Source organism: Atheta coriaria, unplaced genomic scaffold (assembly GCF_025399875.1).
Source record: "Atheta coriaria isolate IRGN ID8LTWV9N9 unplaced genomic scaffold, Caltech_Dcor_3.1 hic_scaffold_7_pilon, whole genome shotgun sequence".
Taxonomy (NCBI): domain Eukaryota; kingdom Metazoa; phylum Arthropoda; class Insecta; order Coleoptera; family Staphylinidae; genus Dalotia; species Dalotia coriaria.
In genome coordinates this window covers 11968128-11991176 of record NW_027045449.1, presented here as the reverse complement: position 1 = coordinate 11991176, position 23049 = coordinate 11968128, and the positions used below count along the sequence as shown (strand labels likewise).

At 38.0% G+C, this 23049-nt stretch overlaps 5 protein-coding genes across 6 annotated transcripts; 4 read left to right on the top strand and 1 right to left on the bottom strand.

The window, feature by feature from the left end:
• Window positions 1–382: 382 nt before the first annotated feature.
• LOC135796123 (dual specificity protein phosphatase MPK-4-like) lies at window positions 383–1876 on the bottom strand. Its single transcript, XM_065308032.1, has 2 exons — window positions 1538–1876; window positions 383–1450 (listed from the first exon to the last, which is right to left on the bottom strand). Coding segments are annotated over exons 1-2 (957 nt in total). The 5' UTR covers window positions 1540–1876; the 3' UTR covers window positions 383–495.
• Window positions 1877–6931: 5055 nt separating this feature from the next.
• On the top strand, window positions 6932–8714 carry repo (reversed polarity). The gene is made up of 2 exons (XM_065307784.1): window positions 6932–7592; window positions 7658–8714. The coding sequence occupies exons 1-2, from the start codon at window positions 7147–7149 to the stop codon at window positions 8388–8390; spliced, it is 1179 nt and encodes a 392-aa protein (XP_065163856.1). The 5' UTR covers window positions 6932–7146; the 3' UTR covers window positions 8391–8714.
• A 57-nt stretch (window positions 8715–8771) lies between these two features.
• On the top strand, window positions 8772–10512 carry LOC135795951 (uncharacterized). Its single transcript, XM_065307783.1, has 4 exons — window positions 8772–8925; window positions 9020–9571; window positions 9638–9729; window positions 9795–10512. The coding sequence occupies exons 3-4, from the start codon at window positions 9685–9687 to the stop codon at window positions 10446–10448; spliced, it is 699 nt and encodes a 232-aa protein (XP_065163855.1). The 5' UTR covers window positions 8772–8925; window positions 9020–9571; window positions 9638–9684; the 3' UTR covers window positions 10449–10512.
• A 109-nt stretch (window positions 10513–10621) lies between these two features.
• LOC135796614 (aldo-keto reductase family 1 member B1-like) lies at window positions 10622–12930 on the top strand. The gene is made up of 5 exons (XM_065308707.1): window positions 10622–10764; window positions 11045–11150; window positions 11272–11345; window positions 11899–12378; window positions 12443–12930. Exons 2-5 carry the CDS (start codon window positions 11063–11065, stop codon window positions 12842–12844), a joined length of 1044 nt encoding a protein of 347 aa, XP_065164779.1. The 5' UTR covers window positions 10622–10764; window positions 11045–11062; the 3' UTR covers window positions 12845–12930.
• A 165-nt stretch (window positions 12931–13095) lies between these two features.
• Window positions 13096–22524, top strand: LOC135796613 (serine protease inhibitor 88Ea-like). Of its 2 annotated transcripts, XM_065308706.1 has the most exons (6): window positions 13096–13355; window positions 15804–16111; window positions 16170–16596; window positions 16652–16887; window positions 21485–21748; window positions 21957–22524. In XM_065308706.1, exons 2-6 carry the CDS (start codon window positions 15812–15814, stop codon window positions 22236–22238), a joined length of 1509 nt encoding a protein of 502 aa, XP_065164778.1. In that variant the 5' UTR covers window positions 13096–13355; window positions 15804–15811; the 3' UTR covers window positions 22239–22524. The 2 variants fall into 2 exon arrangements, with proteins under 2 accessions (XP_065164778.1, XP_065164777.1); XM_065308705.1 differs by lacking the exon at window positions 21485–21748 and having other exon boundaries at window positions 13099–13355.
• The last annotated feature ends 525 nt before the right edge of the window (window positions 22525–23049 follow it).

Genomic DNA, 23049 nt, shown 5'->3' with positions numbered 1-23049 from the left:
ATTTCGCTAGACGAAACATATTTCGAGGTTTTAATATCCAAATCATGCTATGAGCGACATCTTTGTATGAATTATAACACTAATACGGAAAGTATTGCAACATAAAACTTGTTCATCGTTCTTTACGTTGTTTTTAACTTATTTTTGAATATTACTCGGTTATTGATTATTTATTAAAATTATTACATCAAATTTTATTTTATTTCAATTTTGTATTTATTAAATTTGGAAATTTTTAGAACAAAACATTTTATTTTTCAATCAAGGTCGTTAGCGCCATCTATACATGAATTATTGAACTAATATGGGCAGTATCGCAACATAAAGCTTGTTTTTCTTCAAATGAATTTTTTACCTAAAAGCTTTGAAAAACAAAGAAACATTTTCTTTGTTTTGAACTGACTTTATTGGAATGTTTAATAAATATCTTTGGAAGCTCAGGGCAATACACTGAATAATACATATCTCAATAATTTACATTTTACAACATTGCACCTAGATTGTGCATTCAACATTTTTAACAACATTTGTCCAGTCGACTTTCGACGGACATAAATAAAACGCTGGAGCCACTTGACAACCACATGGGCACTGACATCCCATGATCCACGAAAAGGACCCGACTTTATTATTACACTTAGGACAGTGTAATTTCCCCTGAGTGCTCTGTGTGATCCCACCCATCCACGACAACGGCTCCAAGAAGTATGTCTTTGTACAAACAGCATTCTCCATTGTCTTATCCAAATGCGTGATTAAATTCGTCTCGCCAGCTAAGACGCGTCTGCACTTCCTGCATCGATACACATTTGGCTCCGGCTGCGTTTGTGTGAGACCTGGATCGGCCTTGACTAAATCAAAGTAATCTTGTGGTAAAATCCGGCACTTCTTTACTTTATCAGCGGCCATGCCAAGCCGGAATATTTTGTACTTCATATGCTTGGGATCCACTTTGAATCCCATCTCTCTGTACAGCACCAGTTGTGAAACAAATCCCTGATTAGGATAAACCAAGGATCTTTGCTTCTTGGCCATATCAAAGGCCTCAATGTAGGTCAATCCATACTTCTTCATCAAATATGCAATGATCACAGTGGCACTCCGAGAGACACCAAAATAGCAATGCACAAAAACAGTACCTTTGCTGACTCCATTTGATATAAACTGATAGGTATCATCGAAGTGACTCAGGAGGTCTTCTTTGGGAAGATCTGATAGCTGAATGTATTTGGTGGTGATGTGTTTTAACTCTAGGATCTTTCTTGGCAATGGGCAGGTGTCAATTGTTAAAATGTGTGTGATTTTGTATTTGGTCAATGTGGAAATGTCGGTAGCTGCTGTCAAGTTGCCCAAGTACAGATTCTTCTCAATTAGATCCAAGCTGACTGGACCTCCATTGTAGTATTTATGGACAACATCCAGTCCTGGTTGATCTTCCATTGCTTTGCTCCTATGAAAATATGAATAATTAGTTGCAAGTTTCATCACTTAAACTATACAAGTATTGTATTAAATTACACATAGAATAACGACTTACATGTTGTATGTTTCAAGATTAAATAGATTGGAGATTTTTGTCTTTATTTGTGTTTTGTGAACATTGAGGTTAGACTTAGATCAGACCACTTCCAAACAGAATTCAACTGCGTAATACAACGCAGGGGTGCGAGGTAGTGCGAGGGTCGAAGATTGGGGACACCGGGGATGCTATTGATTTAATAATATTCGTTCTTTGTTTTTATACAGCCGGAAAGATATGTAATAATTTATTGGATTACTTGAGGGTTTATTTATATAGGTGGTAAATAGGTGGTAAATATCAATGTAGTGATGATTAATGCGATTAATTATTGTGAAATACTTTGCTTAACTAGTCTATTAGATCTATTTTTTAAATAATTGATAAAATGTAAATAAGATTATATATTAAAATCAAATGTTTTCAAGATTTGCATTTGTTAATTACACTGTGATTCAAAAAACAGTTTTTTATCAAAGAAAAAGTATGAAAAAAAAATGAAGAGTTTAAGTTACTATCTGCTTTTAATATTTTGGTATCAAGTATAAAAGTAATGTTTAGCATACTTTGTATATGGTATAAAATTCTATATGGATTTATATGATAAAACACGCAATGGCGTGGTTTTTGCTTTAATTTTACTTCAAGTCTTTTACCTGTAATGAAAATATACCTGAAATTACTAATATAGATATTAGTAATATCATTGCTTCATTCGAAGAATAGTAATATTTTATAGCCAAGTCAGAAACCCTGTTTGAACGTTTTTCTTGGGTTATTTGTAATGAAAATATACAAAATATCGGTTAAAATATTTGTTACAAGATTATTTCTTGATTTTTTATATATTTAAATGAATTATCAAATACAGAACACTTGTTTTGTTTCAATAATTAATTTGAAAACAAATAAATATTCCTAATAAGTACTTTTGGGAGTATTAAAACTGTAATAAACATATAAAATAAATCAAAATTGAAGGAAAAATATTTTTGCAATCTAATGTTATTTAAAGTTAAATTTTTGTATTAAGAATGTGCCAATTTGCGGTGTCAGGAAAAAATTTAAAATTATGCTGATGTAGGTACGTACATTGGTATTAATATTTTGCGTACCGGCAACGTTTAAAATTAGAAGTTTCTAAACATTTTTTAAAAATTAATAGTAAAGTATTTATAATAATCTTCACTTGATAATAACTAACCACAATCCTTACTTTTCTTTTCTCTTTTGTCGAAAATTCGATGTTTTTTTCGGCGGTTTTTGTTTTTGTAAAGAATATTGTGACTGAATAGCTGAATGCTTCAATAGTTGTAAATAGCATCGTAAAATTATGAAAGATATATATTAGTTACATATTAATGGTAATGGTGGTGAGTTAGGTGATGAAATTCCATAATCATATATTTTACAATATTATAATATTCATGTGCCTGATGATGTTACTGAATGGTGAATCCTGTCGCAGTTTTATATTATAAATTTGTAAAATTCATAAAAAAAAAGTAGATGAAGTTTATTTTCAAAATATGTAGTGCCTATTATTCATAAGTCTCTAGGTTTTAAAATTCTTCAACACTAATTTAATATTAAACAATTGTATTTCATGCGAATATATGACTACATCCAACTTGTTACAGGTACCTACGCCGATAAAAAAAATAACTTTATCCTATATCAGCAATAATGAATCATCGCTACACGTCGTCAAGTGATAAATTATGAAGCATATGTTGGCGCTTTTTTTAGGGCTAGTGGCTGCATCATGCGACACGTTGAAAGATGAAAGCGTATGAAGTATAAAACATTGGAAGAGTTAGAACATGAGTGTGTGCATGACAATTGTCTGGAACAGCAGGGAACACGCAGCCGACATCAAACGCCGTGCGTTGCGATGTGACCCCTACGCGTTTGTTCAATTTAACCAATTTACGCCAATTGACCGTAATAGCCTCTTAATTGCCTTCAATTGCTCACATCCCGAAAAATTCTCCGAGAAGACGAAATAACAAATATGATAAAACTACAGTGTACTAGAATACAAGTGTTCAAGTAATATTTTGAATATTTTAGCATAAAAATTCTAAAATATTAAATTTTAATTTATAACGTCAGTAGTTTTCAGAGTTGTTTTAATGTATAATTATTGTATTTGCCAAAAATACAATTTATTGGAATAAAATAATGAACAATAGTTTAAGGTTGTAATGTTGGTTGCCTACATTGAGAAAATACTAAAATTCACGACTTTTTTTAAATTTTATCCTAACAAAACTATAAATAATGAATTTAAAGGTATATTATAGGTAATTTACATAGTTATTTTAATGCATAATTATTAAACACGCATAGAATACCATTTTTTGGAATAATATATCAATAAATAGCTTTTAGATGTAATATTGTTTGCCTACTTCATTGAAGTACCAAAAAACACAATATTCTTTCAAAAACATTCATAATTGTATAAAAAGTGTTTAAATAATGCAATAATTTAACATAACAATACCATAAATATTAAATTTTGATTTATATCATAAGTATTTCTATCTAAAGAATGTCTTGTTGTAATATTGGTTGCCTACTTCAAAGAAATCCAATAAACCCCAATAATTTCAAAAAAATAATCATAATTCATATTTGTTTGTATTCCAATTAAATAAAACTCATCAAAATTCCTCCTACCGGCAGCTCTCGACTCGGCACACGCTCGTCCACAGATTTTCGTATGAGAATCCCGCATGTTCTACCAAACCGAAAAAAAAAACGCGTCATGCCGTGGCGAGCGATGCGAGAAGCCGATGGGCGCGTGCGACCCCCAACATTCTATATACCCTCATCGTTCATTACACTATTACACCCATTACACCATTCACGATTTCATCTTTCCCTTCCGACTCGAAAACGAGAGCGCACCGTCTAATTAAAACCGAGTGGCTGCTTCTTTTTTAACGCGCGAGCCATCCAAACATATGGTCACATGGTGGTTGCATTAAGTGCCGAAATTCCGATGATAGTCATCGATGAATATACATTACACACATTCATGATCTGGCTACTTTTATGCATCACGAATGCAATTTACATGCAATTTGTTCCCTAATCTGATAAAACACTTTTATTTTTATGTAAATTTTATTTAGGGGATTTTTCAGTTACAAATATGCTGGTAATTAATATTGAGATGTTAATCTATGCTAAAATTATCACGCCGCCATCTTAGATTTACCTTTTCATGTGTATGTAATCCAATGTCACCACTTTTAGGTTATGTCACTGATGAAAACACTAAGAATTACACGTTTTGCACAAGTTGCGTTGGTCATGTTGGTGATTATGTCACAAAATGTATTTTCCAACCCCTCGGGACGAGATCCCAGTGCACACTGCATTAAATGCTTTCGCTCTCTCTGGTTGTGCGTAAAATGTTTTTAATAGCAACAAATTGGACGATATTGAGTTGTATTAAAGAATCCCCGCGTCCTCGCCGGGCCGCATCGCATGCATCCCGCCCGGCTAATAGCCGCTAATGGGCAAAAATTGGGTAAATTGATAAATTCACTTAAAGACGCGTTCTTTTAATGCACACACCCGCCGTACGCCTGCCCCATTGGTCACAACTAGTAATATTGTGTAGTGGTGTATGTATTGGTCATTATAAACGCTGATTGACGCCGCATTTCAATTGTCATTAATAAAAATTTAATTATTATTTGTGCGTGCGCGGCCGCCATTTTGAATGCGCATGTGTGCGACACAGATCTCCACACATACAGAGAAATAAATTACAATGGGGCTAGTTAATCCGTATTTATTAACTTTAATCAAGCGCCAACTTCTATAACTCGGGCAATTATTGTTTTTATTTATTATTCCTTCGGAAAGCGTACCACCAACACCTCGCGGTCAAATTTTGCATCGTGTGCAATGTGTGACATTAAAAATTAAAACGAAAAGTGATTTGTGTGCTGTGAAATTTTCCCGTGCGAAAAAGTGTGTCCAATTTGTGATCGCCCACATAACCTCTGAGGAAATCCACGTGACCAGCATGTAACGTGCGATAGTTTTGGATATTGGTAACCTAAGAGGTGCGCCTGAAGCACCCCTAAGTCTAAAGGGTGGTTTGTTGTTTTATTTGTATTGGGGTTGCGAAATTTATCGCCAACCTGTTGGTTTAAGAGACTGGAGTGTCGTTTTGCTAATAGAAGGGAGGGTGGCGGGTGGTTGTGTTTACGGGTGGTGTGGAGTGCTTAAGGGTGGTGGCCCGCCCGCCGAATCAGTGAGAACTTATCGACTTCGAGTGCGTTCTGTTTGCGTATCGGTGGTTATGCGATCTATTAAATTTTAATGTCAAGCAAACGCCCCTATTATCCACGGGGACAGGAAATTTTCTCAGACTTTATCAGGGTAGTTTTTGATAATTTTTGACAAGGATCAAAAGTTAGTAGTGTACGAGTAGTGTTAGTGATGGAAAAATAGTGGGAATTAGGTTGGAAGCAGTTAGTAACAATTTTTAGAGAAAAATTTTTGCGAAAAAAGTTGTTAGATTTAATAATCAAAAAAATTTACATGTTGTATTTAATTTAAAAATATTAGTTATACCATTTGGACATTATTATTTCTATAAAATATTATTTTTTACTCTTTTTTTTTTCAAAAAAAATGTGAAAAAAATTTTTTTGTAAAAAAATTGAAAAAATTTTTTTTTTAAATTGATTTTCTCAACTAATGCAATATAGTTACAATAATTTTTTTTATAATTTTAAACATATTTTGTTGCAAAAATGTTTAATTAGCTTTTTCATATTCAAAAATAATTTTTTCTAATTTTTTTTTAAATTTTTATTTATTATTCAAACAATATCAACTTAATTAAAGTAATCCGCAAAATAATAGTAGTTTATATGCAAAAGTTAATCATTTATCACTTGCTGATGTCGTTTGCAAAATAAAATACTCAGTTTTTGAAAAATTGCCAAATTTTTTTGAAAAACAAATTTTTTTTCTAAAAACATTGCTACACTAAAAATATCTAAGTTTTAATGATGTTTTATTATTATATACAAACAAAAATAGTCAAATAAAGTTATTATTATTAATAATAAATTTTGTTCTTATTTCTGTAACATTTAAAACTTGAGATTTCTCCTTCTCAATTTCAAAATTTCAACAACTTGTATTTCTACCAGCATAATATCATTGTCATCATCTCATTCTAACATGTACCCTATACATCATCTCCCACTTAGCACTCGAAGTTCAGAGTTCCCCTAGGAACATCTCCTCTCCTCCACCAATGGGGTGTCTCCCAGCTACCAGCAGCCGCATGCGCCCGCCTCTCATTCGCCGGCCACTTAAGCTCGTTAAATATAAATTGGTACAAATAATAATGTCACAAGTCAGTAGCGAGCTACCAGTGCCAATTGTCAATTCGTTTTAATGCCGCTTAATATCGCTGCTAATCAGGACGAATTAAAGAAAATTGTCGATCGCGATTCGCGACCAGCGCTCTCGCACAACGCGCCTTTCCGAAGCAATTAGAATTCGCCGTCGCGAATAATATAATCAACTTCATCAAACGCAATCAGCATTAATCACATCAAAACTTTTAAAATTAGTGCGAAGTAATGGAAGGCCAAGGATTTGAGGACCACACCTTCAACGACTACGCCGGTCAACCTTTGCCATCGTTAAACTCCACACTGCTGAAGAATCAACAACCACCACAGGATAACAACCTGAATGTGCATTCGATTCAGGTGATGTTGGGTCTTCAACAAGGACATGAACTCTTTGCTAATATGGGTACCATGGGTGGTCAGATGGATTATAAGGGATCACCACAGAAGTTGGACTCACCTGGTATGCATCAGGAGCTGGGAATGTTTAATCTGGAGAATAACAATACTCCACAAGTGGGATCTACGAATGGTGGAGGTGTGAAACGTAAAAATGAAGAAATGATGCAGAATCAACAAAATCTCAGTTCGAATGAAATCGGTACCACTACAAGCAATAAGAAAAACGACAAGAAAAAAGGGGATAACAATGGAGTAAAGAAAAAGAAAACAAGGTAAGATTTTATTAATTATAAATAAATTAAAACAAAACTAATTAATTTTATTTTACTTGGTTTAGAACTACATTCACAGCGTTCCAACTTGAAGAGCTAGAAAGAGCTTTTGAACGTGCTCCCTACCCTGACGTCTTTGCTCGTGAAGAACTAGCACTAAAACTAAATCTCTCCGAGTCACGTGTACAGGTGTGGTTCCAGAATCGTCGCGCCAAATGGCGCAAACGTGAACCGCCACGTAAAACTGGTTACATAACCACCAACTCACCATCTTCAAGCATCACCAACTTCCAGAATGGTCTTAGTCCTTTCACACAATCACAAAGTATAAACTCGATCAATTCCTCGGCGCCTGTTGATACCTGGAGTTATCAACAACCTACCTATGACATTGGACACTTGAATCTCATCAACTCACCGCCCAGTTACCAAAATTTTGGGTCCCCTCAAGGTGGATATTCCTACATGTTGAATTCGCATGATAATCAGCTGTTTGGTGCACCATTGAGGACTCATGAATACCCAACTCCTACTCTTGGTAATTCCAGTCCTCCGCCGGGTTTGAACCGGGAGTATTCCATGCTGCAGACGCATAGTCCCAATGGTGATGATAATTCACTCGGTGGAAAGATTGAATATGTGGGACATATGAATGGATCACCTGAACGTTATGGTAATTTATCACCGAAATATGATCCTAGTTTGATGCATGAGGTTAAGGAGTATGACCAGAGGATAAAAGAGATTAAAATCGAGCCGAATGGTAGTCAGACTTATGTTACCCTGCCGCCATTTTAGAATGTTGTTAATTGTGTGCCATTTTATAATATTTTTGTAGTTTTGTAAGAAAATAGCGCTAACTGAGCAAAATATCCAAAATAAATGTTATATAGAGTAAATATAATGAACAGAGGCCACCGATGTGCATTAAAAGAAGCAATTTTGCTTGAAACTGTCAAAATTGCGTTTGTAGCTTAAAATTAAGAAAATATATACATAATTAAAGATTGTGTAAGTTAATACGATGTACATAATTATTATTGTTTGTTTTTATACTGTGTATATGTGAATTATTGTGCCATTTGTAATCGACTTGTTTTAAAAATACATTTTTAATAGTCATTAGTCATTTTTACTATAGGCAACCCAATATGCATGTTTTGAAACACATTGGTAAAGAACAGCTGAAAAAATCAAAGTGGCTGTGAGTAGAAAACAAAAACGCAGACATAAACTGTTGATTATTTGATAGTTTGTGACAAGCCGCAAATTTATCCACTTGTGGTCATTTGTCACAGAGTGAAAATCAAATCGAAAAAATGGCAAAAAACAGGTAATACTTCAATCAAATAAAATCATTGAAATCTTTATCACATCATTATAATTATGTTGATTATGTTGATATTATGTCATTTTTAATCTTTCAGTAACATGTTTCCTCGTCCTGTACCAGCTCATGCAAATCACTGGGCGATACCCAACGGAGGACACGTCTACCAATGGAATGCAACTCATGCAACAGAGAACGTCATGGTCAACAAGAAGCCAGTCTTTTGTAAGGTAGTGATGGTTCCAATCAGTAGCTTGAACAAGAAGAAAGTCAATCAATAGTAAATTATTTGCTTGAAACAATAAACATGCGTCAACTTTGAAATGTGTGTAATGGGTTGTCTATGTTAAAATTAGAAAATGACTCATTTTCCACGCTGAATCATAAATTTTTGCTGGAATGAACCTAAAATATTGCAAGATATGTAAATTTAAATAATTATCATATTTTTGTTTTGTATAAATACTGCTGTGTTGAATGTTTGAAATTAGTACAAAATAAACGGTGAAAACATTCAGTTTTAGTAATATTGATTCAAAATGATGCGTTTTGTGATATTTTTCTTGGTAGCTGTTGCAATTGTTCAAATAATCGCGTTGCCTGTTCTTGAAAATCATTCTGGCGATGCAAATCATAATATAAACAAAAGGTATTGATACTTTGTTGATTAACACTCTTTATTTTGTGTTGTATTATTAAAAAAAATACTTTCCAGGCAAAGTGATTGGTATTACAATCAAAATAGTGCTTCTGGTGGTAATAATGGTCGACAAGGCGGAGGACAACAATATTTCAGACCTCAAACAGGTAGGTTTGTAAAGTTTATGATCAAATAATCGTAAATATTTAATTAAATTTTTTGTATTCTTTAGGAAACAATCAAAATAACGCCCAAACTCAAACGCAGTCAGATGGTGGTAGACCACAAAGGCCTGGAGGTTCCGGGAATTCAGGAAATAATGGGCGCCCGCAAAACGATCAAACCTGGAATGGTCCAGGACATTTTGGTGGCTCCGGTGGATGGGGAGGTTCAGGAGGCGCTGGAAACACTGGAGGATCTGGTGGTGCGGGTGGGTCGGGCGGCTCTGGCGGATCTGGAAATCCTGGCGCTCCAGGAGGATCAGGAAACCCTGGATATCCGGGAGGTGCTGGAGGATCTGGGGGTTCTGGAGGATCTGGTGGTGCGGGTGGCTGGGGTGGTTCAGGCGGATCTGGAAATCCTGGAGCTCCAGGTGGATCAGGAAACTCTGGATATCCGGGAGGTGCAGGCGGATCTGGGTCCTCTTGGGATTCAGGAGCACCAGGAGGTGGCGGTGCAGGCGGCAATGAAAATTCTGGAGGTGCTGCAGGACCTGGAAATTCCGGTAATTCAGGGGGTCCTGGTGGCTCCGGGGGCGCTGGTGGATGGGGAGGACCTGGAGGTTCAGGTGGATCTGGTGGAGCAGGTGGACCTGGTGGTCGGGGAAATTCAAGAGGTCGTGGAAGCTGGGGACGATAAAACCCTAATTGAATTTAGTACTTATTGACGTTGTATACTCATATTATATTACTTTGTTTTGTTTGTGATTAAAAAAACGCAGCATTCTAAAATTTTATGACAATTTTTTTTTTTTCAAAACTTTCCACTGCTATGGAACTTTTTGCAATCTCAAAACTCAAAAAGAACGGAAATTTCCACTCAAAATGCAGGCAAAACCTTTTTGTTACCCTCTCCATTGTCATTGTCCAGAGAAAAAAAAGGTAAACACACTGACCGTATATAAATAGAAGAGGGTCGGAAATGCATTTATTCTTGCTAAATTTTTCAAAGTGCAAACATCTTCAACCAAGCAGTCAAAACCGGTAAGTAATCTCAAATAGCAATCAAAACTCTACAACTCTTTTATCTTATGCAACCATATCTACACAATCTCTATAAAATGAAGTTGTATTTATTTGTTCTACACTTGATCACTTATCGAATCATTGAAAATGAAAACTCATCCACTCATAATATAAATTGCGATATTATTGCTTTTTACTATGCAAGCCACTTGTATGATATGTAAACATGCAATGATCACGCAAGTATTACGTTTAAAATTCTAGACGTTTATATTACATACATCATTGATAATTGCAGTTCGCCGCCGATATAATAATGAACGTGCGCAAACTCCTCACACTCAATACGCAGCTGCCTAAATTGCTCAACTTTCAGCCAACGATTCTACGCTCAATTTCAGCAAGTAAGTTATAAAAAACAATTTTTAACAAACAAAAAAATCACAATATTCATCAGCGTAATGATTGTATACTCACTAAAAACTTGTTATTTTATTAATAAATAAATGTTTATGTTTTTTGTAGACATTATGAAGGCGCCCACGATCAAAATGAACAATGGGCTGGAAATGCCCGCATTCGGCCTTGGTACTTGGCAGGTAATTAAATAACAACAATATATTAATCTGCAACATTGTTTAAACGTATTAAATTTATTCTTTTTGCTTGAATTTTTGTAATATCATCACTACATAGTATAAAGTAAAGTCGCTTTTTTTCCGGTCCCTTTGTTCGCTTAAATATTTGAAACTACGCAACGGATTTTGATGCCGTTTTTTTTAATAGATAGAGTCATTCAAGAGGAAGGTTTGTATGTATAATAACATCCATTAAATAGTGGAGAAGTACTGTTATTTTTGAGGTTTCTAATGTGATGTCGTAAATACAAAGTTTTCGATTATTCCCGTCTGCTCTTTGTGCGATGCTTCGTAGCTTCCCCCTCCAAGCATAGACGTGTGTATGTGTGTACGTGTGGGTTGAAGTTGACCGGTTGATGTTTTTGTTTGGAGAAGGAAAGTCGCTTTCTCTGTCTGTCTCTTTGTATGCTTAAATCATTGAAACTACGCAACGGATTTTGATGCGGTTTTTTACTTCCGTGCGAAGCCGGGGCAGGTCGCTAGTTATCAATAAAATGTTATAATTTTTACCTAGTCCGCACCTGGAGAAGTCGGAAGAGCTGTAAACGCCGCTATTGAAGTGGGTTATCGTCACATTGACTGCGCTATGGTGTATGGCAATGAGAAGGAAATCGGCGAAGGAATCCGTGCTATTTTGGACGCGAAAATTGTCAAACGTGAAGAATTATTCATCACCACCAAACTCTGGAACACATTCCACGAGCAAGATAAAGTCGTAGACGCATGCCGCAAATCATTGGAAAACTTCGGCTTGGATTACATTGATTTGTATCTTGTGCATTGGCCAGTCGCACTTAAAACCGTCGGACCTTACAATTCTTTGTTACCGTTCGAGAACGCAGTGGGATATGATTACGACTATGTCAAAACTTGGAAAGGTATGGAGGAGTGTGTTAAACTGGGCCTGGCGAAATCCATCGGTATTTCCAACTTCAACAAAGAACAAATTGAAAGGGTCTTGGCCAATTGCACCATTAAACCAGTCACAAATCAGGTAAATAAATTTTTAAACACAAAAATTTAAAATATTTATTTTTTTATTTTTTATTCTTTTCTAGATTGAAGTAAATCTATTCAACACCGAAGAGAAAATGATTGCACTTTGTAAACAGCATGACATAATTGTCACTGCATACAGTCCGTTTAGCTCCCCAGCTAGGCCCTGGGCGAAATCTGATGAGCCGATGCTGGATTGGAAAAACCCTACACTTGTCAAAATCGCGCAGAAGCATAACAAGTCCGTTGGGCAAATTCTCCTCCGCCATCTTGTCCAACTCGGCACTGTACCCATTCCAAAATCGACGAATTCAACGCGTCTTCGTGAAAACATCGATGTGTTCGAGTTTCAACTCTCCGCTGAAGAAATGCAACAGATTAATTCATTCAATGTGAATTTCCGCGCAATCAAGGCTCCGGAATTGGCTGAATTACCGCATTATCCATTCGATAACTGGATTTAAATAATTATTTACATAAATATATCAATATAATATTAAATTAAATAGAATAATGTAAATAAAATAACATAGATTTTATTTTAAAGCAATACTGGTTTTATTTATGCCTTTTATGAAAACAGGTAAAAGTAAAATTTCAGGTAAATTTTCAATGTATTAATACTTACCATTAACATTGCAAGTATTGTGTAGTTTTTATGAGTGGGGAATTTCTGTTTTGCTCCTCTCTCGACTGCCGAGAGCGTTGTTGTTGTGTTGTTGTGGTGCTATCTCGGTGTCCGGTTATGAGTTGTGTGCGAGTCGTGAGAAATCGCCGCATCGTCACGTCGTCGATTTTATAAATCCTTGCCCAGTCCGTCGGTCTCTCATTCGCGTGAGACGTGCAGAAAAACGCGCAGGCGAATAACACGCATTAACGCTCGCAAAAACCCTGTTTACAGTGACAACAGAGTGAATCGCGTTCATGTCACCAGCACACCGGTGATTTAACAACAATTTACGCATCTTACACAAGGTAAACTTAGACTAAACTATTGTAATTTTATAATAACCGCACGTTTAAGATGTGTTGATATTATTGTCATAATTTTAAGCGTTTTAAGCGTTGTATGATACGTAGCCATTTTGTTTTGACGCAACGGGTATTTCCCCGCGTTGAACTTTGCAACAATGATTAAATTTGAATTATCTTGAGGGTAATATGTTATTATTATTAAGTTAATAAGTAGAAGACGGTTGAAGTAAAAATTATTTGAATGATAGGCAACTTAATATTAGAGACCGACCGAAATTTCGGTTTCGGTTTCGGCCAAGAATTCGAGTTTCGGCTTCAGTTTCGGTTTCGGCCAAAAATGGCCGAAACTTTCGGCCGCACCGAAACTCACTTTTCGTGAATTGTCGTGCGTCGCTCGGCTAACTTCGCGGCTAATGGCGGTCGTTACTTGCCATCTCAGTTCGCTCATAGAAACTTAAATTAATTTTATATTATGTATCAAGTGACCAAACGGGGACTTTACTCCCGAAATGGATTTTGTGTCTAAAAAACGTGAAAAAACTGGCGATGTGTAGGTAAAAGTAGAAAAATATGTTTATGTAAATTAGTTTCGGTTTCGGTTTCGGCCGAAACTGATTGCAGGGCCGAAATTTCGGTTTCGGTTTCGGCTAAAATCCAGTTTCGGTCGGACTCTACTTAATATACACATTGACACAAATAAAAACTATGTAGTTTTTTTGTTTTGTATTAAAACACACTGTATTTTTTGGTTTTAACAAATTAATGAACTAAACTTTATCTTTGATGTATAAATATAAATAATCATAAATCGAATGATAGTGACCCAATAAACTTTGCGGTTCTAATCAACATTTATTATAAAATAGTGGATCAAGTTCAAACTATTCATAATCTTTATGAATAGCACTCGCATGACAATCTACCGAGTGTTATAAATACAAAATAATTATTTATAACGCGACCGATTTGTTTGCAATTAAATTGGCGATTAGATTTTAATGGAACGCTCCGAGAACCTTGAATTCACATTATCACATGTAAATTAATCGCGAATACGAAACGCGCTTCAATGTAAAATGTAAACGAATTGTGTGCAAGCGGTTTTTTTCTCTGCTGACCAAGCAAACTGCAATGCCATTGTGATTAACTATTGTTAAACTCTTTTATTATTCAAAGTTATTCAGTGTGCACATTTTCATGCAACGTAAAGCTTTCTAAACGTATACAAAACTAATCCATGAAAATAAAAACAAAGCAACACAAACAAATGAATGTAATTACAACAAAGATTAGCTTTTTGGGTTAATTCCGAAAGTTTTGTTGGCGTTGAAAGCAATTTGAGTCGAATAGTGGTTTAACCTAGTGTATAAACTGATTCAAAAGGATATTAATCCCTGGGTGGCGAAACCAACATGTAATTATGATAATTATGCGGTTTAACCGTGCGATGCGAATGTGGCAAACAGAATACACGGAAAAAACGTCCGTTTCCTGGCTTATCGACACTCCTACGCATCAAAACTCTACGAAAAGTTGTAAAACTTTAATTGCAACGCATTTCATCTCATAAATTTCCAGGAAAATAACGCAGTTAAGATTAACATAATGCAGTGTGTTAAATCTGTTGTTTACTCCACTGAGCACGTTTGGTTGCGTAAATTCAAGGCGTTGATAATCAATTTTGGGAAGTTTTTATTTAACCGCATCATCTTCGGAATTTTAATGAATCTAAATCGATCCGCGTACTTTCCGCACTTATTATGACATTGCTGACGTAAATCACCATGTAACCATGGCGAATCGCATTGAATTTCAAAACATCACATGGACATGAATGACATATGACATTTATTTGATCAAGGATGAATCATTTGCTAACAGAGGCAGATTCTTGTGAATTACTACTTTGGTTAACATGAGTTGAAAGAAAAGGGAAAGTTACTTTCATTCAAGACTTCTTTTTCGGATCTGTTGAATGAGGAATGAGGAAGATTGATTTATTTGCGAAAGATGAAGTCACTGCGCAAATATTTTCTTAGTATAACGACTTTTAGACACGAATTGTAGATTAATTTGCAATAAATAACACAAAAACATCTTTGACGACTTTTGTAGTTCACGTTTTCGTGATAATTTTTTAAATTATCTAAAGATGAGTCACGCATAATGATAAAATGGCGGATTTTCAATATTTACGACGCCATTGTATACGCCTGCATGCCGATTAAAAAATCACATGCATTTCGGTTGCGGCGTCTGCGTCAAACTTGAGAAAGTGAAACATTTCTGGGTCAATCGCCACAAGGTAGACACACTGCTTTCACCTGTGCGGACAAACACCAAGTAGCTCCGGTATTGTTAGTCGGTGCGTGGAATTCGTCGCGATCGTTCCTAAAAACAGCGTGCAAACAAAGCAAAAGTAAAGTTTTTGTGTGTTTCTGTTGCAAGAACTCAAGATGAGGACTTTTTACCTGCTGTTCGTTACGTTAACGGCAATCATCGCGCATATTACCGCAGAAAATTGTCTCACCAACAATGACAGTCAAACGCCGAATCCAGACGGCAAGAATAAACTCTACACCGGCCAGCAGGAGTTCTCGCTGAATCTGCTACAATCCATCAACGCACACAGTCCGAATTCGAATATTTTCTTCTCGCCGTACAGCACGTATCATGCTTTATTGATGGCGTACTTTATTTCTTCCAATACTACAGAAATGTATTTGAAGAAAGTTCTCAAACTCGACCCAAAACAGGTACTTATTTGTTTGTGATTTATTATAGGCAACCAAATATACATGTTTTTGTTTGCAGAGTAAAATTGATGTGTTTTCTGCATACAAACTGGATAAATTGTTATCATCAATTCAACGCAGTGGAGATTATGAGTTTACCAACGCTAATCGAATCTATGTGGATAAGGATATTCAAGTACGTTCGTGTATTCCTCCACTTTTCGAGGATGAGCTTCAAACGCAAGATTTTCAAAACGCGCCAGATGTATCACGGCGTAATATTAACTCTTGGGTTGAAGAACGTACGCATAACATGATCAAAGACATTCTGCCTCCGGGTAGTATAGATTCACAAACAAATCTGGTGCTGGCCAATGCGGCGTATTTCAAGGGATTGTGGGAGAATAAGTTTGATGCTGCCAATACTAAATTGGATGTGTTTCACATCAGTCCGTCGAATAGAACTATTGTTGACATGATGAACGTACAAGGATCTTTTAATTTCGGTAAGTTTTTAGTGGATTCTTTTAAAATTTGTTGGTTATATTTATTGTGTTATAGATATCTCGGAGGAATTGGGTGCTCACATTCTGGAGTTGCCTTACAAAGGAGGTGATATCAGTATGTTCATTCTCCTTCCGCCATTTGTGAAAGAAGATGGCGTCGCAAATATTTTAAAGAAGTTGACGCTGGAGCAATTCCAGAAGATCGTCGGTGACGAAAGCAAGTTATGGCCGCGTACCGTCAACGTCTCGCTGCCGAAATTCAACCTGGAGCGTACGATCGAGTTGGTGCCGGTGAGTAAAACAAATTTTATTTAAAAACACACACACACAAAACTCGCACGTCATGTGGCAGAACTTGTTTCGTCGGCGTCGCCAACGACGACCCGACTCTATTCCGTTTCGGCTTCACTCCAAAATTGGCACCCAAATAATGTCGTGTTTCCTATTTCGCTAAATTCGTATCTCCCCACCAAAAAATACCAAAATTCCTAGTACCGAAACGCAATGGCATTGCGCATACTGAACCAGAACAACCTAAGCCTGGTGAAAACTGTGAGCAATCGAACTGTGCCGTTATGTCGCCGCTTCCGCGGTTGTTGCATGAGCACATCGCAAGCGGTAGGATCATCAACTGGTAAAGCGGAGGATCCTGTAACGAGTGAGGATGTCGCTGAATTACAACGACGTCTCATGATTCGCCCACTGACGCGGCGCTTCGCTGATGAACTCCAACCGAAGAATCTACCTGCCTATGGCCAGCAGCAGCAGTGGTCCATGGAGGAACACTTGCGGAGCAAACATGGAGAAATGGATTACATCGCTGTGTTGGCCAACAGGTCTGCAGGATTTAACTTCTCAGGCCGCCGACGTAATAATCTGGATTCGTCCATATTCCAAAACCCGGGTGGATCCCGGGCGTATAGCACCCGCGCGCCGCGTCTCCATATGCTGAACTTTCATCCCGAACGACCTTTGATGTTATCTGTACCTCCGACTTTGAACGCCATCCAAGAGAGAAGTTTCACCGAAGATGCTTTGAAATTAATTTCCACGTACAAAACGCCTGAGGCCAGCAAGAATAACGGATGTGTCTGGAATCGTTCTTCACACATTCTTGATAATACCCCAGGTGTACAGGTAAATCAAGCTCGAGAAGCACATAAATCTCATCGGAAGAAGACTACGAAGCGAATTTTAGAAGAGTGGAACAAGCGCTCATCGCAGGATTATCTACGCATTGATAATATTCTCTATAAATATAAACGAAAGGAGCTTGCCAAGAAGGGTCTTCTGATTGAAGACTGTCCCAAGGATAAGAAGAAGCAACGCAGTGGTAGGCAAGACCAGCATAAGAAGCACCCGCATAAGGGTAGGCGAAAGAACAAGAAGCATAAGAAGAAGCCCGGTTGCAAGAACAAGAAGCTCAGAGTTAAATGCGCGTCATTGGAGGAAAATACTGAGAAGGGCATTGAAGCAGCGCTTGATGAGCTTGTTGGAACTCCTGCCCCGGCCCCGACTGTTCCAGCAGTGATGCCCACTTTGTTACCTTCCGCCAAACACTATGAAACTTCTAAGAACCCTCTGACACGCAATGAGGCCCTCAATTACATCTGTGGAAAGACCAGCAAGAATAACAAGGCTCTGGATCACTTGTTGAGCAATGTGCCGGCTGCATTCAATCCACAAGGTTCCCATCTGTCGAATGAGCAACTGAGAGGCTTCTCGACGAGGCCGCTGCCGAAGACCAATGCGTCACTGGAGCAGATTAATGAAGCGTACTCTGATGAGGCGGATATGGGCTATGAACTGGAGGAGGCCGCCGTGCGTGCCGATGATTTCTGCGATGAGCTGGAGACGATTAAACCGCTGCCAGCGTTTAAGGCGATGAAGTTGCCTGCTGAGGCGATGCTGCCGCCGCCGAGCTTGGCGGAGGCGGAACCCCTGCCTCGATTGCGCAAGCGCGAGGCTGTGTTTGATGAGTTGTCATAAGCTGTAACTCCAACTCTGAGGTTTTCTCTTCACGCGCACGAAGTTTACGTGTATGGATCTCGAGCTGAGATAGTGCCTATATGCGTCCGAACTTTGGGAACACGTGGAACGCCGTTAGTAAGCTATACATCGCGTTTACATTTTGGAAATTAAATAAAGGAATAGTAACAACGATAGTTATATATTTCAATGAGTTTCAAGTTTGAGTTTTTGTGTTTTCGTTTCTTTTTTTATTAGTTTAAGTAAAAATTCTTTTGGGACGTTGTTTAAACAAAAATTTACCAAATTTTCATCTTTACGCGTGGTTTTAATAATTTTTCGGACATATTTTTCTGGTTAAACTAGTCATTTGGTTGGGAAATACAAAACAAACTAAGTCCTAGCAACTTTACTTGACTATACCGACTGGGTTGGCTTTTGATCTTATTTGAAATTTTATTATGCTAATTTGAATGGGATATGATGTATACCTACTAGTGACATGACGTAATGCAATAACTGACAGATCAGTTTAATTGTTCTGAGTTCCTGGTGACAATTAACACCGCCCACTCAAATTTTGCTACAAACATCTACTTTCTTTAGTCAATTATTTGATAATATCAAAATTAAGGAGGTTATGTTATTTGGAGCAATGATACAATGATTCAAAATTGGTTATGTCCAGATTTTCTAATAGTTTTGAGGCGGAATTACAATTATTGCTTAATGTCAATTTCAATTCAGAATTGTTACTTAATATAAAGACGTTTTTCAATGGCTTTACGTAAAAAAGCAGATTGAGAATATGCAACCCAACATACATTTGAGTTTACTGTTTAATTTACTGAGTCGCCGTGGTTACTTTTTTTCCGTTTGTTTGATCGAAACTGATACTTTCTGTTTTTCATCAGTGAGCAAAATTTTTGTTATGGGTTGGCGTTGAATTTGTTGATTAAAAAAAGAAACGCGCAAGGCGTCACAATTTAAAATTTTCAATCCAATCCGCCAAAATTTTACGATTTTGAAAATCTACTAAATTCTCCAATAAATGTATTGATCCGTAAGAAATTCCAATACCTGTAGGCGTACGCTCGAGGCCGCATAGAAAGCACTCAAAATCTCAGCAAGCACAGCAACTCACAATTTCCCTTTCGGCGATTGCCAAGTACAATACTTGGCTACCAAAAATTATCCGTGTTTTCCGCGAGCAGTTATCAACACTGTGACCGTATAACTTTCTCAACGTAAGTTCATCGAGACGACAAAATGGCCTCCCCGCGCGTCTTCAGCATGATCGCCCTGCTGGCTCCGCACCTCAAGCTGACGGCGGCGAGAAACTCAAGTACGTCAGGAGCGGCGCGTGCTGTCTACGAAGCGGCGACATCGCGCAAGCAGCGCATGTCCTACAAGACTTGGGCGGAATTATGGGGCGCGAATAGCGCCAATGCGCATGCCGCCGCCGTCAGGAACGCGGCGTCTCGGACGCTAGCGAGCAATGCGCGTGCGCAGAAGAAGTCTGGCTTTGTCTCTACACTCTTCAAGCGGCACTCGAAATCGTCGAACCTTTCACGGAGCACCATCCAAAAGCAGATGTCATACCGAGCAGGCTCTGCATCGAAGAAAGCACGCAGGAAATCTGCGAAACTTAGTCACGTCACAAAATCTGGCTCTGGTCCCGTTGTTGAGAGGGTTGATATGAGCAATAACTGCTTACTTAACTATGAGAATGCAAGCCATGCGTTGGTCCTAGCCAGACTGAACAATACTGTGAAGCGAGCACAGTTTGGGACGGAAGTCAGCAGTGATCTAACAACCAACATTGGCGTCTTCCTCAAGGGTTATTCATCGCGTAATCAATCGGGACCGATGATCAGTTTTGCCGATCACGTGAAACAAGCGCAGAAACAAATCTTAGTACCGCCCAGTCGGTTGGATTGTGCCACACAGAAAATGGGCGTGAGTTGCAAAGCGGCATCTACCGGATTCAACGCGAACAAGAAATTGTTTCACGTTCCCAAGCAAAAGTTGGATGTGACTGCTTCAAGCACTGTGTCGACGACTGCACCTGCAAGTGCAGCTGTCAAGGCAAAGCCTAAAGCTGAAATTCCCAAAGCGCCGAAGAACGCACGTCCTTTGACGACAGCCACGCCACCTGCAGCGGCTGCGCCTATTTCTAAGCACGCGCTCGCAGCGCCGCATCGTGAGGTGACTATTAAACACAATACGCCGCAGCGACGCGCGCAGCATCAGCAACATGGCGCTGATGCGAAAATTAGTTACCAGCCTTCGCGGTTGCCTACCATGCGCACTCTGATGAAGGAATACAAGGATTTGAATCACGATGAGGTGTTGAATGCGCGCATGAATAAACGCATTCCACGCGCCGATGACGGAAAGAAGATTTACACGAAGCGCCAGTTGCCACAGATCAACATGAATGACAAGTGTCCGATGGATGATTTCATCATTCAGAAGACACGTCCGGGGATTCGACACGGCGACACTGCGCAGTCGTTCCGAAGCTAAATTGACCACGGTGAAACCAATTTCGATACGCCTTGAAACGCATTCTTTCTTTTTCAAGACAAAATCGATGAAGTCTTGATATATTCTGTTAATTGAAATTTCTAGTTCTATGCGCCTGGTTTGTTCTTGGATTGATTTTCGAAATAGTTTTCTGTCAAAGAGCAAATTGTAATAAATTTGGATTTGATTTTAATATAGGCAACTTTGTTATCCGTTTCACTGCAAGCAAAAATATGTATAACCTTAAAATTTGTTGTCAAGTTCTGTCACAAATACGCCATGAATTGGGACAATATGGCGCATACAACTAATCTTGCTAATCAACGCTCATTAACTGGTAATTAGGTAGTTGGGATAAATAACTGAAAATGTGTAAATATTTTCCTGTTAGATCCTAGAGGCGATGGGTGTGGGCAACCTTTTCCGGCAGGATGCTGATTTCTCGCAGTTGACAGGCCGCAAGGATGTGAGTCTCGGCCGCGGCATTCACAAGGCGCGCGTGGAGGTGGACGAGCGTGGCACGCGCGCCGCTGCCGCCACCGTTCTCTTCACGTTTCGCATGATGAACGACGAACCTGTCATACCTTTCCGCGCAGATCGGCCCTTCGTCTTCGCGCTCTACAATCGGCGCGTGCGCACGCTCCTCTTTCTGGGCGTGTTCCGCCAGCCCCCCAACGCCCCACAACAACGTTAACATTAACTTGTTTTGCAGGGACACACGATGATAATTCTTAAAATGCCAAAATGTTATATTAGTGACTAAAATAAATTAATGTTAAACTACAACACTTATTAATCCTGGATTGAAAACAAAATGGTTTCCATACAACAGGAATAAACAGCATTTGTTTGATTTGTTTTAGATCCTGGACCGAATGAACATCGGCGATGTCTTCACACAAAACTCCAACTTTTCAGTTCTGACCAATCAGAAAGTTAGTCTGGGAAATGCGCTGCACAAGGCGAAAATCGAAGTAAACGAAGAGGGGACAAAGGCAGCTGCTGCTACGGTATTGTTTTCATTCCGATCGAGCAGACCTGCCGAACCTGCCATCTTCAATTGCAAACATCCTTTCGTTTACATCATCTACGACAAAAAGGAACAAGCAATCCTCTTCCAGGGCGTATTCCGCAGCCCTTATTAACCTATTACACTCACATCATCACCACAGAACATTGTAATCATCACAAGCATGACTGATTTTTATCCTGGTCATTTCAAACCAACGTAAAAATCCTCTTACGCACGTCATATCCATTTCGACGTGTAAATAAAGTTGCCTACGTTAGATTCCTACAAGTTTCTGTATATATGTGGCAATCGCACGACACGAGTTGTAGCAGGCTATTTTTATATGTATTTAATTCGTAGATATAATACGTAAATGTGTATGATTTGTTTTTTAATAATAAAGATTAATTATTAATTGATGTGATGTAATAAAGTGATGAGCTGTTCGGGTTTGCTCGCGGGTCACTCGGATGAACCCGGACTTTCGATACGGAATTGTACTTACCGAATGTCCTGAATAAATAGAGCATGAATGTGAAACACGCACGTCCTCGCACCGTAATTTAAAACGGGCGATTCCCGCGTGGACTTTGTCATCCACACCCGACGTAAACTCCGAGAATCACCCGATATGACGTAATTCAGTCTATCTCCGTTTGTTTTCGTGTTGTTTCATACTAAACATAAAGCCTTGTTCACACACAATGACTAACAAAGTTGACGTTGATAATAGCAAAGATAAATGGGTATAATCTTCACTTACAACAGTACTTTCTAATATATTACATGTCTGTTAAATTATGAGTTGAGAATTAATCATATTTTGCATTTAAAGTGTTCATTGTTAATAATCTTTTTCATCATTATGATTGAACACGTGAAATGGTCTTTACTAGTTCAATTGCAAAGCGACCTCTGGCGTATGAAATGTGAGTTAACACGCG